The sequence below is a fragment of the Pan troglodytes genome, chromosome 18 (genome assembly GCF_028858775.2).
Source record: "Pan troglodytes isolate AG18354 chromosome 18, NHGRI_mPanTro3-v2.0_pri, whole genome shotgun sequence".
In the NCBI taxonomy this organism is placed as follows: Eukaryota; Metazoa; Chordata; class Mammalia; order Primates; family Hominidae; genus Pan; species Pan troglodytes.
In genome coordinates this window covers 51,640,851-51,654,940 of record NC_072416.2, presented here as the reverse complement: position 1 = coordinate 51,654,940, position 14,090 = coordinate 51,640,851, and the positions used below count along the sequence as shown (strand labels likewise).

General features: G+C 35.4%; 1 protein-coding gene across 6 annotated transcripts in view; it reads left to right on the top strand.

Annotated features, from left to right (window-relative positions):
• The window catches only part of RPGRIP1L (RPGRIP1 like), a 118,256-nt gene that overhangs the window by 18,816 nt on the left and 85,350 nt on the right, over positions 1–14,090 (top strand). For 4 of the 6 annotated variants that reach the window (XM_001166735.7, XM_054668400.2, XM_009430803.5 and 1 more), the window contains exons 2-6: positions 2,190–2,281; positions 4,114–4,258; positions 8,045–8,343; positions 12,490–12,592; positions 13,892–14,035. In XM_001166735.7, coding sequence (XP_001166735.4) covers positions 2,197–2,281; positions 4,114–4,258; positions 8,045–8,343; positions 12,490–12,592; positions 13,892–14,035 — 776 coding nt within the window. In that variant the 5' untranslated portion in view covers positions 2,190–2,196. Of the gene's footprint in view, positions 1–2,189; positions 2,282–4,113; positions 4,266–8,044; positions 8,344–12,489; positions 12,593–13,891; positions 14,036–14,090 lie in introns of those variants that run through there. The other 2 variants (XM_063797133.1, XM_063797134.1) reach the window with 2 other exon arrangements.

Below are 14,090 nucleotides of genomic sequence, written 5' to 3'. Positions count from 1 at the left end.
ATGTTTATCCTTTTTTAGTGGAGACAAACAATAATTTTATCTGATAATTTCAGATAGAGGCAGTTGCTATAAGAGATACAAGCCATGCTTGGTGGCACGCACATGTAGTTCCAGCTACTCGGGAGGCTGAGGTGGGAGGATCACTTGAACCCATGAATTCAAGGCCAGCCCAGGCAACAGAGCAAGACCCCGTCTCAAAAAAAAAAAAGAAAAGAAAAGAAAAGAAATAAACAGTGAAGAAATGTAAGGAAGACTACTCTAACATAGGATGGTCAGGGAAAACCTGTCTGAGGAAGTGAACTGAGCTCCAAAGATTAAGGAACCAGCTAATACAAAGGCCTTGAGCAAGACAAGGGTATGGGGGGTTCGAGGAAAGTAAAGAATAATGTAAGTGAAGCATAGTGAGCAAAGAAGGATAACATAAGATGGTGTTGGAGAGGCATTGCAGCATTGTGCAGGGTTTTTCAGCTTCTACACTATTATTAACATTTTGGGCTGGATAATTCATTATTATGTCTCCTAAGCACTGTAAGATATTTAGCATCATCCCTGGCCTCTACTCACTAGATGCCAGTAGCATCCCGCTTCCTTGTTGTGACAACCAAAAATATCACCAGACACAACTATTAATACTTTCAATACCACCTAAAGTGAGTTAACTAATCTGTGTCTCAGCTTCCTCATTTGTAAAGCAGGAATCATTTGAGTAACAACCTCACAAGGATATGGTGAGACACTTCATTCCTATAACAGAACACTTAGAACAGTACCTGGCACATAGTAAGCGTTCAATGAATGTTAACACCATCATCATCATCATCATCATCATCGTCATCATCATTCTCGTTATTTTTAAAGTGACCTTAACTCTGTCATGGAAAACTAATCATTTTCATACATGGGCCTATGTGTCAACAGGATCCTAAAAATTGACCTTTTCTGTAGGAGTACTTCCAGAAGAAGTAGATGATCTCCCAAGGATTTGTCTGTTAGCTGTTTCTGTAAAAGCAAAATGCAATGGTTCTCCACCATTTGCGAGTTGTAATAAAAGTTATGAACCCTCTTTAAGAGATATTGCATATATACATATACATACAAAATTTGGTAAACCATCTCTGGGTTCACAGACCCTGAAACCCCACGGACTCCATTCACTCACTCAACAACTATTTAATGAATGCCTGCTCTCAGAATGCACCACGCTCTATGCTAGCCTCCAAGAATACAGAGCTGAACAAGACAATGAAGCTTGCTACTGTCTTGGTCTTTACATTCTAGAACCAATATCCTAGAGCTTAAGAACTCTGCCCTTTAGAGTATCTTCATTCACAGTTTGCATGTAGCTTACTAGGTAGATTGAAATGAAAATATAAAATCCTTTATTTTTGCATACTAGACATTGTGTGGACCACTCACATCCATACTCAAAATAGAGTTACTGTGGTGCATTTCTGTAAAGAATAGAAACTACAAAAATACTAGAATTAGCTAGAGAGCCTATATGTTGAAGTAGTTGAACCCTGGGTGAGACCTAGGCCTCATGGCAACAAAGGCAAGACACACACACAAAAAAACACAAACCCAGTTGGTAAATTTATGCAACGAAACCTCTTTCACAAAACTTTCACAAAATGCACAGAACTGCCCACTCATTTGTGCATCAAGCAGACAATATTTGAGTAATATTGACATCCCGGGCACATGTGATCAGTGCTTTTAATTTACTCATCCCATTTACCCTTAGAATAACTCTCTGAGATAGGTATTATTTTCTCCATTTTTAAAACTGAGAGACTGAAACTCAGAGAGTTTAGGTGGCTTGACTAGTTTGTTAATGATAGAGCAACCATTTGAATCAAGTTCCTGACCTGAGTTTTTTCCAAGATATCTGCTTTCTTTTGGAGGCTGGGGAGAGGAAAGGGATGGAGAGGAGGTATTTCTTAAATGATAATCTTACTTCATTTCCTAAGCAAACTATAGGAAATACACTGTTGAAAGGAACACTGTCTCCATGACTGAATGTAGTAGTACTTTTAGAATAGAAGCTTTCATCTTCTCCAAGCAGCACATGTGGACAATAAGATGCCCATTAAAGTTCTAGTCCCTTTTTCATTTTATTTGGTTCATTCCATTGCATAGTTAATGTAATAACTTGGAAAGAGTTTATTTGAATTTTCTTTTTTCCACAGCTAGGCCATGTCTGGTCCAACTGATGAGACTGCAGGAGACTTGCCTGTGAAAGATACAGGTCTAAACCTCTTTGGAATGGGAGGGTTACAAGGTATGGCCAGCTGTTATTTATTACAGTTATGAACTTTGATCACTGACTTCTTTACTTTTAATTTAAAGTATTTCTTATACTCATACAAACCAAACCATTTAAGTAACTATATAGTCCTTGATTGGACTAAACAAAAAGATGGAGAGTTTAGAACACATATGGTATTTTACTACATGCATCAATTATCAACAGCTCATAGAAAATGTACAGTCCCCCCTCTGTTCTGATAAAGAATTAACATAAATCATCTTTTTAAAATTCCTCACATCAGTAGAAACTACATAGAGAGTATCAAGCCTCCAAACTGAATTGCCTGGTTTAAATTACATTCAGTATTAAAACATTTCTTTGTGTTTAAATTTTATATGGGAGGAAAGGCCGTATTTTAAGTGTTTTGCCTTTTAAGTGGAATATCTCACATAATAGTGACTTTTTTATCAAATTAATATGGATTAAAGGTTTTCTTTATCCGTTTATCACTTAGTAGTTGCTGTAGAGCTAAAAAGCACTTTCAAATTGAGAAAGAAAAGCACTACTTTAAAGAACAATTTAGAACAGAGAGCTGTGTTTATCTTTGTGTGTCCGTTGTGTCAGCTATGCTGTCACGCATGTATCGATTATCAACAGCTCATAGAAAACGTAAAATCCCCCTCTAGCCTGAGAAGGGTAGGGATTTAAGATACATTCCATTTAGGAATCTACATACACTTTTCAATCAGAACAGTGTAAATGGCCACTGTGAAAACCAGAAAAGTGGTCAATGTATTGTTTATTGAAAAAGATAAAATTTGGCTACATAGAAAATTTTTTTTTTTTTTTTTTTGAGACGAAGTCTCGCTCTGTCGCCCAGGCTGGAGTGCAGTGGCGTGACCTCCGCTCACTACAACCTCCGCCTCCCGGGTTTAAGCGATTCTCCTGCCTCAGCCTGCCATGTAGCTGGGTTTACAGGTGTTCGCCGCCACGCCGGCTAATTTTTGGCTACACAGATTTTATTGTTAGAAGTAAAAAGTATGTGTAAGCTTTGCTCTGCAGATCTTTCAGGGAGTATCAAGTATTATACAAATAACTTGTAAGTGTGCAAAGTGATTTATTGGGTTTTGATACTCTATAAGTTCAATTCTTGTGCTCAGTAACCTATCACAGGACCTTAGTCTCTATCAGTTGTTCTTTGTTTCTATTGGAGAATTGTTGAAAATCGACCTTCTTCACAATGATATGGAAAATACCAAATTTAAGCGTCTGTAAAAACAAATCATAAACACATGCTAAAGAGTATAAACGTTCTTAAAATTTATATAAGGTAGTATAAAGAGAAATTATTTGTGAAGCTTTTAAATGATAATTTTTAAATTTAGGGGTTTTTTGATTTGGTCTTACAACTTTTATAGTTTGTTTTCTAAGACACTCATAGCGCAGAAAAATATCTTAGTTATATTATGTTTACCAAATTACTCTTACTCTTGCCTTTGTAAAAAAATAACCTTCGGATACTCTTTTAGTTGTCACAACATTCAGCAGGTAAATTCAAAAGTCTTTATTGAATCAGAATTCCATCTTATATTCTTAAAGAACGGCACTTGAATACATTTTTGAATGGATACTATTGTTATTCGAATTCCTAAAACTGTGTATAAAGTATTAATAGCAAAGATTTTTATTCTCACCTTAAATAATTGATGTAAACAATGGTACAACATTTTCTAAAGCAATCTTAACTGTAGGTCACAAAGGAAAAAATCTCAGATGAGTGCATCAGAGATTATATTAATATCAAGAGTTTTTAGAGACTATTTTAAGTAACCTCACAATTAATTATCTTGGCATTTTTGCAGAAACTTCAACAACACGGACAATGAAGTCTCGCCAGGCAGTGTCACGTGTCAGTCGTGAGGAACTGGAAGACAGATTTTTGCGTTTGCATGATGAGAACATTTTACTTAAACAGCATGCCCGCAAGCAGGAGGATAAAATTAAAAGGTTATGATAAAAAGCTTTTAGCTTTTTTTCTTGACTCAGTAAAATTTGGAGGGTATGGTATTTTATAAACTTAATTGAAAACCCCACCTTGAATCTTGTTTGGAACAAGGCAGGATGTAAATAAGTACAATTTTTAAAAATGGAAAATCTTGCAAACTAGAATAATAAACCAAAAAGATTATGAGTGTTTATTATGTCTGAATTTGCTATTTAAAAGAAAAAAGCTAATAGTTAAGAGTGCCGTTAGTATATCATACCTATAAATAACTTTTGGTTTAATATTTATAGTTTAATAAGCAAATGGCCAAAGCATCTGTTTTTTAAATGTCTTGATTTTAAAATGAAAGTTTTAAAAAGTAACTAACTATTCTAACTTGTTAGAATGCACATTCCCTTAAGATTTGGGGTTTACTAATGAAAACATCACTTCAGTCTCTGGAATATATTTAACTTTGCTTGGGTTATACTAGATTCTATATTGATTTCAAAGAGTCTCTACTGTTTCTGAAGAAACAGTATTGTCACTTTTGATTTATGTGCAAAAAATCTTGGCAAAAATGATTTCTTAAGAGTAGATACTCTTTCATTCTTTTTTATTCAGAAATGCTGTGCCTATTTTCTGAAGGGAAGGCATTAAAAACAAAGTGTGTTCAGATGTGTAATCATGAGCAGGTCTGTATTCATATTTATGTTCTAGGTTCAAAGAAAAGGTGAGACAACCATTGAAGAATGAAAATAGGGTTTTTCTGCTTAGAATCCATCCTAAGGAGGTGGTTCCAGTTCAGTTTCTACTCTGTGGACTTTAACAACCCACTGACCTGCTATGTGCAGGCCTTTTACTTTGAGTTGGGTTTTAGTCATGATGATGGCTGTTTTCAAGATTTGTGACTCACTTGCCTGATTCCTTTTCTGACCATTATCCCACACACATCAGCCAGTCAGAATGAGGCATGTAGTCTGCTATGACCACCTAACAATTTTTTTCTTTGTAAGCCTAATTGGTCAGTAAAAGAATCGAATTCACATCCTTGACCTCATTAGTAATTTGTCATAGCCAGAAAATAAAAAACAACTGAATAATGAGCCATGTAGTTTAATGGGAAAAGGACTGAGCTAGGAATCAAGTTGTATGTATGCATTCTGTTATCTCTCTGCCACTAGCCTATGGTATGTATGTTCAAGCCATTTAACCTCCTGAAAGTTCGTTTTACTTAGCTACGAGAATAATGATCCAATGAACACTATGACCCAAAAGCTCTAAATGCCTCTCAATCTCACACCACTGACTGTGACCTAGATACATGGGTAGAACTGTCTTTAAATTTATCCTTTAGAAGTAAATAGGCCAGGCACAGTGGCTCACGCCTGTAATCCCAGCACTTTGGGAGGCTGAGGTGGGCGAATCACTTGAGGTCAGGAGTTCAAGACCAACCTGGCTAACATGATGAAACCCCATTTCTACTAAAAATACAAAAAATTAGCTGGGCATGGTGGCACAAGCCTGTAATCCTAGCTACTCAGAGGCAGGAAAATTGCTTGAACCCGGAAGGCAGAGGTTGCAGAGCCGAGATCGCGCCATTGGACTGAGCTTGGGCAATAAGAGCGAAACTCTGTCTAAAAAACAAAACAAAACAAAAAAGTAAATAGTTTATTTTCTATAAATGTAGATTTTATAAACTACCTTTTTTTTTTTTTTTTTTTTTTTTTTTTTTTTTTTGAGAGGAAGTCTCTGTTGCCCAGGCTGGAGTGCAGTGGCACAATCTCGGCTCACCGCAACCTTTGCCTCCCAGGTTCAAGTGATTCTCCTGCCTCAGCCTCCCGAGTAGCTGGGATCACAGGCGCCTGCCACCACACCTGGCTAATTTTTATGTTTTAGTAGAGACGGAGTTTCACCATGTTGGCCAGGCTGGTCTCAAATGAACTCCAGACCTCAGGTGATCCGTCCACCTTGGCCTCCCAAAGTGTTGGGATTACAGCCATGAGCCACCTCGTCTAGCCAAAACTACCTTTTTAAATAAGCACTCAGACTTTGCCAGATCACGTATGATTCATTAATATGATAAAATAATCAAATCCAGCAAATGGAATGTATGGCTATTACGAGACAAACAGATGCAATCATGTTTCTTGACAAAGTTTATTTGAATATCATTTGAAGAATTTAAAGATACCCTGCCTTAAAAATTAGTGTCATTTATTTTTACCTGGGTGTTAACTGCCTTTTTATATTAAATCTGTGTCTTTCTTTTGAATGTAATCTATATCTCTGTGTGAAAGTCTCTCTGTAACAGAAAATTCAGATATTTAGGTTGACGTCTCATTCATATGACAACCCTTACTTTTGCGCACAGGCCATTGGGTGGGGCTTAGGACCCTAAACTCATTAAAGGGCCAGGTAGAGTGTGTGGCCCTCTTGGACTGTCATACCTGGCCAAATTTCCCAGTGATATATCATTCTCAGAATTAGGTGGAAAAGGAACTAATCCATTGATTATTTTACTAGAGTGTTTGTGGTACTCTTGGATCTTGGTTTTTATTATCCTGTATCCTTTATAAAGCATGCTTAATGGATGTGCCTCAAGGGAAAGAGAAAACAATCTTAACTGATTATGTTATGCATAGCTCTCCCTGATGCCACATGCTGTAGGCCGAGTAGCCAGAGTGTGGATAGACATGTATTACTACCGCATTTACAGCGGACTCTGCTTAGGGCAGAAAAAAGGTTGTTCTATGACATCCCAAAGCTATTAAAGGTTTTTTTATTTCACTTTTGTTCCCTTAAGTAAAAGCTTCTGTCCATAACCACGCTAAAATAAAGCAAAACCCATTTAAAGAAAAATGAAGTGTGTTTTTATTTTCAATCTCCTGTCTGGGTCTTTATAAAAATAGATTCACTATAAACTAGAATCAGCTATTGAAGATGTGCGACCAATTTTGTAAAGTCTTGAACTTGTGTCTCTCATCAAAGCCACCTTTTCTTTCTTGTCCTGCCAAGATTTTTCCATTCACTGTCAGGCATGTTTTCCGTACGTGTATATTACATCACCCCCATGTGCCCTTTCTGTCTTTTGTTCTTTCTAACCAGTTTTTATCAAAACTTAAAAGAATCAAAGGTATAAACTCCTGAGATGTCAAAAGCACAATTTATGTCCAAATTTCAAGATAGCATTAAAATGATACTTTTGCATCTAATTATTTTTTACCATTAAACACAAGTGTTTCTTGAGCACTAAGCAACATTTATTGGTGCATTTTGGTTTCTTTTGAATTTTTCATTGGGCTTTATATGTGTGCATTTATGCATTCTAACATTTTTATATTTATAGTGTGTCTTAATCCTGGAGAAACTGAAAACAATATATTACCTAAATGCTGCACAGTCTTAACACACTTTTTAAAAGTTTTAACTTACTGTGGATTGCAGATATAACCCACCACATCCACAATCTGTAACTACACTTAAGTGCATACAGCATTCCTATATAAGGTCATGCGTTAAAAATTGCGTTTCAGGAACATATGGAGTAAATATGTGTCCTCTCTTTACTAACCTTAAATGATAAGCCTTAGGAAACTGTTATTTGTCAGTGCTATAAAGCAGATTGTTGCCCAGTGGTTTCAATTATCATCAAAGGATTCTTCACAGGCAGTAATAGTTACATCAAAACCTGAAATTTATTATTCAGGTTCTGCACTGAAGTCTTCACAGTGATTATGTTCCTTTCAACAGAATGCATTTTATGCTGACTTCTCACATTCCTTTTCATCTTTTTATTATTTCCCCAGAATGGCCACCAAGTTAATACGGCTAGTTAATGACAAGAAAAGATATGAGCGGGTTGGTGGCGGCCCCAAGCGGCTGGGACGAGATGTGGAAATGGAAGAAATGATTGAGCAGCTGCAAGAGAAAGTTCATGAGCTTGAAAAACAAAATGAAACCCTCAAAAACAGACTGATTTCAGCCAAACAGCAACTTCAAACCCAGGGTTACAGGCAAACTCCGTACAATAATGTACAATCTCGTATTAACACTGGGCGTAGAAAAGCAAATGAAAATGCTGGTTTACAGGAATGCCCCAGGAAAGGTAAAACAAAGCTTACGTTAAATCTAAACTGAAGTCTTATTAGATTGTGTAACACAAAAAAAACACAAAGTTTTACTTCTGTATTATGCATGCTTTTAAGTGTCTTTAGGAAGAGAAAAATAATTTTTTACTTTGATAAAATAATATTGTCAGTGAAGATTATTTAAGAATCACTAGATCAGTCTCAAATTTGTTTAGTAAAAACATTCCACATAACCTTAATGTAAGAGACATGTGTGAAACTAGGTAAAATGAGTTGAATTGCGTTTGGGTTGGTTAAACCCACTGTACTCAGGCAGGTGGGGAAACTAGCTAGTTTGCTTACATATGACCACATTTACTGTAATGAATGATCACATTTAAGTTCTTCATCCAAAGACCTTTTCGAAATTTGCAAAAGTGTTGAAATCTTTCTCATTGGATGGCGGTAGCATGACATGGCATGTGCATGTAACCAGGGGTTTAAAAAGTTGGGTCCTTATTTCTACACTTACTAGCTGGTGACCTTAGACAAGTCTCCTAATCAATCTGACCCTGAGTTTTCTTTACTTGTAAAGTAAAAGGATTGAAACAAGTAAGGATAAAGGTCTCTTCCATCTCTAAAAATGATCATAGGCCAATCACTTTGTTCACTTTAAAAATTAATAACCTAAAATGTACCCAAGTTGCAAAGTAATTCAATTGTGTAGACAAGACTCAATATAGAACATAAATATTTCTAATAAAAATTTTCAATTCTCTTCACCCACAGAGAAACTTTATTATAATGGAACCACAATTCAATAAATATCTTAAGTAACGTTTTTAAAATTTCAGCTACTGGGAAAGGAAATTAGGTTTTAGCTCTAATTGGTTTTTGTTTAGAATATACTTTACATAAAGACCAAACATTTTTAGGGATATAAAGTAGCATGTAAAACTTTAGTTTCAATTCTTTGAGGAATAAAAAAAAAAACAAAAAACCACTCTGAACAGAAAGGGAGAAAAATTTGTTGTAGTTCGCTCTCGAAGCCAAAATGTTAGCACTATCTTTTCCCTAGATAGAGTTCCTTTGAAGTCAATAAGGCCTCCACGCAGGCAGGAGGCAGCTGCAGGATGAAAGGGCTTGGCTACTCCTAGCTATGTGAGATTGGCAGTAGACTCTGAATACAACTAAAGTAAGCATAATGAATTATAAATTAGAAAGTACATTCTGCCACTGAGTAACTTTTTTACATGGAAGATAATACTGACCTCAGCCTCATTTTCCCCATCTATAAAATGGAGTGATAATAATCCAGCTTAGATAAGAGATCAGGAGATGGTGGCTCCCACAATAATATATTTTACCTTTAAAGTGACCTATCCTCTCTGAACCTTAGTTTTGCCATCTGGAACTGGAACTGGGCAAGATGATCTCTAAAGTCTGCAAGATCTTTTATACTAAATAAAAATAATGTTCAAGCTAGGCACAATGGTGTACACCTAAAGTCCTCGAGAAGCTGAGGTGGGAAGATTACTTGAGCCCAGGAGTTTGAGTCCAGCCTGGGCGATGTAGTGAGACACTGTCTCTAAAAATAAGTGAGTCTAGGCCAGGCGCAGTGACTCACGCCTATAATCCCAGCACTTTGGGAGGTCAAGGTGGGTGGATCACAAGGTCAGGAGATGGAGACCATCCTGGCCAACCCGGTGAAACCCCATCTCTACTAAAAATACAAAAAATTAGCTGGGCTTGGTGGCACGCACCTGTAATCCCAGCTACTCGGGAAGCTGAGGCAGGAGAATCACTTGAACCCAGGAGGCGGAGGTTGCAGTGAGCCAAGATTGCACCATTGCACTCCAACCTGGGCGACAGAGGAGACTAAGTCTCAAAAATAAATAAATAAGTCTATAATGCCCAGATTTTACATTAAATCTAAACTGAAGTCTTATTAGATCATTTAACACAAAAAAAGTTTTGTTTCTGTATTATTCATGCTTTTAAGTGTCTTTAGGAAGAGAAAAATAAATTTTGACTTTCTCTTTGATAAAATCATAATATTGTCAATGTTAATTAAAATGGCAAGCTAATCTAGTGCTATAAATTGCTGTTCAGACAGGAGAGTTTGCTGGAATTTTCTCCCTATAGCGAAATTAAGAGCCACAGATCAGCAGACTCTTAAAAACATGACTACATACTTTAATTTCTCCTTACATTTGTACTCTCTTGGTGATTCAGACCTTTCTCACTGTTCAGGATAGAGTTCAGGACATGGAAGTGACACAAAGCATTAAGTAGTGATTAATACTTTCTTAATCCATCTTTATGAGTAAACCTGAAGCATCATTACCAAAACTGACACTTTAACAGGCTCTCCAGGACTACCTTTGAGGCTGAGACAGGCGAGACTTGTCAGGAAAATATCTCAGCCTGGGATGGCTGGCTAAGAACCCTAAAACCCCTCTCTGGCCACAAGCAACCTTTACCATCAAGATGCTATACAAATACTACTGTTTTCTGTTTGTGCCTTGTCAGGATAAAGGATGGAAAGCACTGGCTAAATGTGTGATCAGTGTAATATAGAAACAATACTTATTGTGAGGAAACAACGGAACAAAGATTTTTGTAAAGCAAAGGTTTTGAAATGTAACCATTGGTAGAGAGTAGAATGATAGTTACTAGAGGCTGGGAAGAGTATGGGGCGCTGGGGAGGATGAAAGGAGGTTGGTTAATGGGCACATAGATACAGTTAGATAGAAAGAATAAGAAAAAGTTCTAGTGTTTTATAGCACAGTAGAGTGTATAGGCAACAACAGCATACTGAATATTTAAAAATATCCAGAAGAGATTTGAAATATTCCCAACACAAATGATAAATGGTCAAGGTGATGGATATCCTAAATACCCTGATTGGATCATTACACATTGTATGCATGCATCAAAATACCACATGTACCCCAGTGATATGTACAAATATTATGTATCAACCTTTAAAAGGTTTTATATAACACATATATAACATGTATATACACGTATATAACATGTATATAACACGTATATAACACATATATATAACATATATATAAAGCCATTGGCAAATCACCATGAGACTGTAAGTTTTAAGATATGTTTTGATTATTTTTTATTTCCACTAGTAATGTTGAATTTTTTCATGATATATGTAGGAAAAGCGTAAGAATTAGCATTACTGCCAAAATAATACAATTGGCAAATTCTAACACAGTAAACTATTTTAATGTTTTAGGCAGAGCCTTTTCTATTCTTCTGGATTACAGCAATAGATATTGACTACTTTGGAAAGAGCGAGTAATAGTTCCATTATTCTAGTTAAAATTCTCTTTTTTCTTTATTTAAATTTTCTCTTTACTGAGAATATGCAGAGCAATGAAATCTCACTTTTAAAAAGTTAACTTTTCCAAAGGAATAAATTTGTTGTTTTGTTCTCCATTTAAAAACCTTAATCATCTGTGATGCTTTATCTACCTTAAACTCTAATATTTAGTTATTCTATAAATGTAAAATAACTCATATAATTAAGAATATGCCTTATTTTAAACAATGGGACTGTCTTTGTAAAATTCTACAGATTTCTATAAGAAAAATTATATTTTAAGTGCCCCAGGGAAATGTTTTATTTAAAGGAATTCTTGCGATGATCCATTCTCAAAGTACCTTTTCATAAATAGGGATTTTCTTATTGGGGTGGAATAAATCAAAATACAGAAAACATTTTTACTTAAACATTTAAGGGCAAGGAATATGAATAATTTAAAAATTTAAAAAACCCTTATCACAAACACTGGGGAAAAAATCAGGTTTTTATAACCTATTTACATTGTTAAAACTTGAATAGAAGACTGATTTATTTCAGATATTACTGCAGGAGTCTAAATCTTAAGTTGGATAAAATTATTTCTAGGTAATTTGATTTCTACAGTAGATTTGTAAAATGAGCAATACTTGCTGCTGTGTTTTGTTTAATGCCTACTGGTGGCTGAGATCACATATTCCCTTTGGCAGTGTATTTATAATTCTGTGTACTATAAAACACATACCTCTTAATACTTAATAAGAGATTTTATTATAAATATCCTTATTATAGCAAATCAAAGATCCTTCTTTTCTAACTTCAATTCTATAATCATATTTTATTACTTTGTTTTTAGGTATAAAATTCCAAGATGCAGATGTAGCAGAAACTCTACATCCCATGTTTACAAAATATGGCAACAGTTTACTTGAAGAAGCCAGAGGAGAAATAAGAAATTTGTATGTGTTCTTTTTTGTGGTAATTTGAGAACTTTGGTTATTGATAATGTCTTTTTTTTTTTTATCCTTCCCTTTCCTTTATTTTAAACCAAACTGGGCTATATGTAAACAGTTTGCTCCACTGAAATACAGCTATGTTCTGTAGGGTAACAACAGATGTTATATAACATGTTCTCAGAAAAGGGAAAATGAAGAACTTATCCAGCTGCCTCAATGGAAGGATTTATGTAATAGTCTTCTTTATTATAATTTTACCCTCAGAGGAATGGCATAAAGTCCAGTCAGTTAGAATAGTGTAAGATTTAGAGGCAACATTTTTATTCCCATCACAGATAATTTTTTTAGATCCTGAATCAATTAGCCCTTTTCTTGGTTAAAAAAAAAAATAAAGAATTGGGGGAGTGGCATAAAAGTTTGGAGTTATCAGATACATATGGATTTCAGATTTTGTTTTTGTATGATTCTATGGCACTGCATTCTTCATCATATGGTTTCAAAAAAGTTACTTATGCCACATTTAGCTTACTTTTCTAGTTAATCCAAGCCTCATGGTTTCAGTGTCTGTGAGTTACACAAATGAAGGTAAGGTTCCACTTTAAGCCTTCACCTGGATCATCAAAAAGTAACAATACTTCATGAGAAAAGAAAACATGGCGCACAGTATCATACTTAAGATAGTTGCTTAAGAATAATATGGTCTTCAAATGTTTCCTTTTGGATATTTTAAATAGCAGCTACAGTAATGATTAGCCTGCAGGAAAATAAAAGACTAGACATAATCTTGTTACCTGATGATCACCTGAAAAGCCAACGTTTATACCGGTTCCTGAGACTCATTACAGTGTGATGCTGCCAGACATGATAGAGATAAATGCATGCCAGAGACCACTAAGTTATATTTGGCAAATTTCCTGCCACCTCTCTCTGAAGTGTTAATTTGGGTGTTATAAGCAGATGTGCATATATGAAAGAACAAAGACATATAAATATTCTGAAGACCAGATTGTGGCATACATAGTAGGTGTACTCCACAATAAATACTTACTCAATTGAATCAAACCAAAGTCCAATCCATTGCCTAGGACATTATCTTATAAAAAGCAGTATCTTGCATTGTTCCGTATGTATTTCCAAGTTATCACATTTAATCTGCTACTATTTCACTGTGTGCAGAGGCACTTAAGCTAAATTTTTTAACTTCTGCTTGCTCTTTTTCATGAAGAACTTTCTTTGCACTGATTTTAACTATTGAAAATTTTTCCTCAAACTGCAAGTTCTTACAGAGGCTCTTTATTTCAGAGAAAACGTTATTCAGTCACAAAGAGGCCAGATAGAGGAGTTAGAGCACTTGGCTGAGATCCTGAAAACTCAGTTGAGGAGAAAAGAAAATGAAATTGAGTTATCTCTTCTTCAGCTTCGAGAACAGCAAGCTACAGATCAAAGGTATGTTAAAACAGAAATATCACTTTGATAAGGTCAAAATTAGTTTAAAATACTT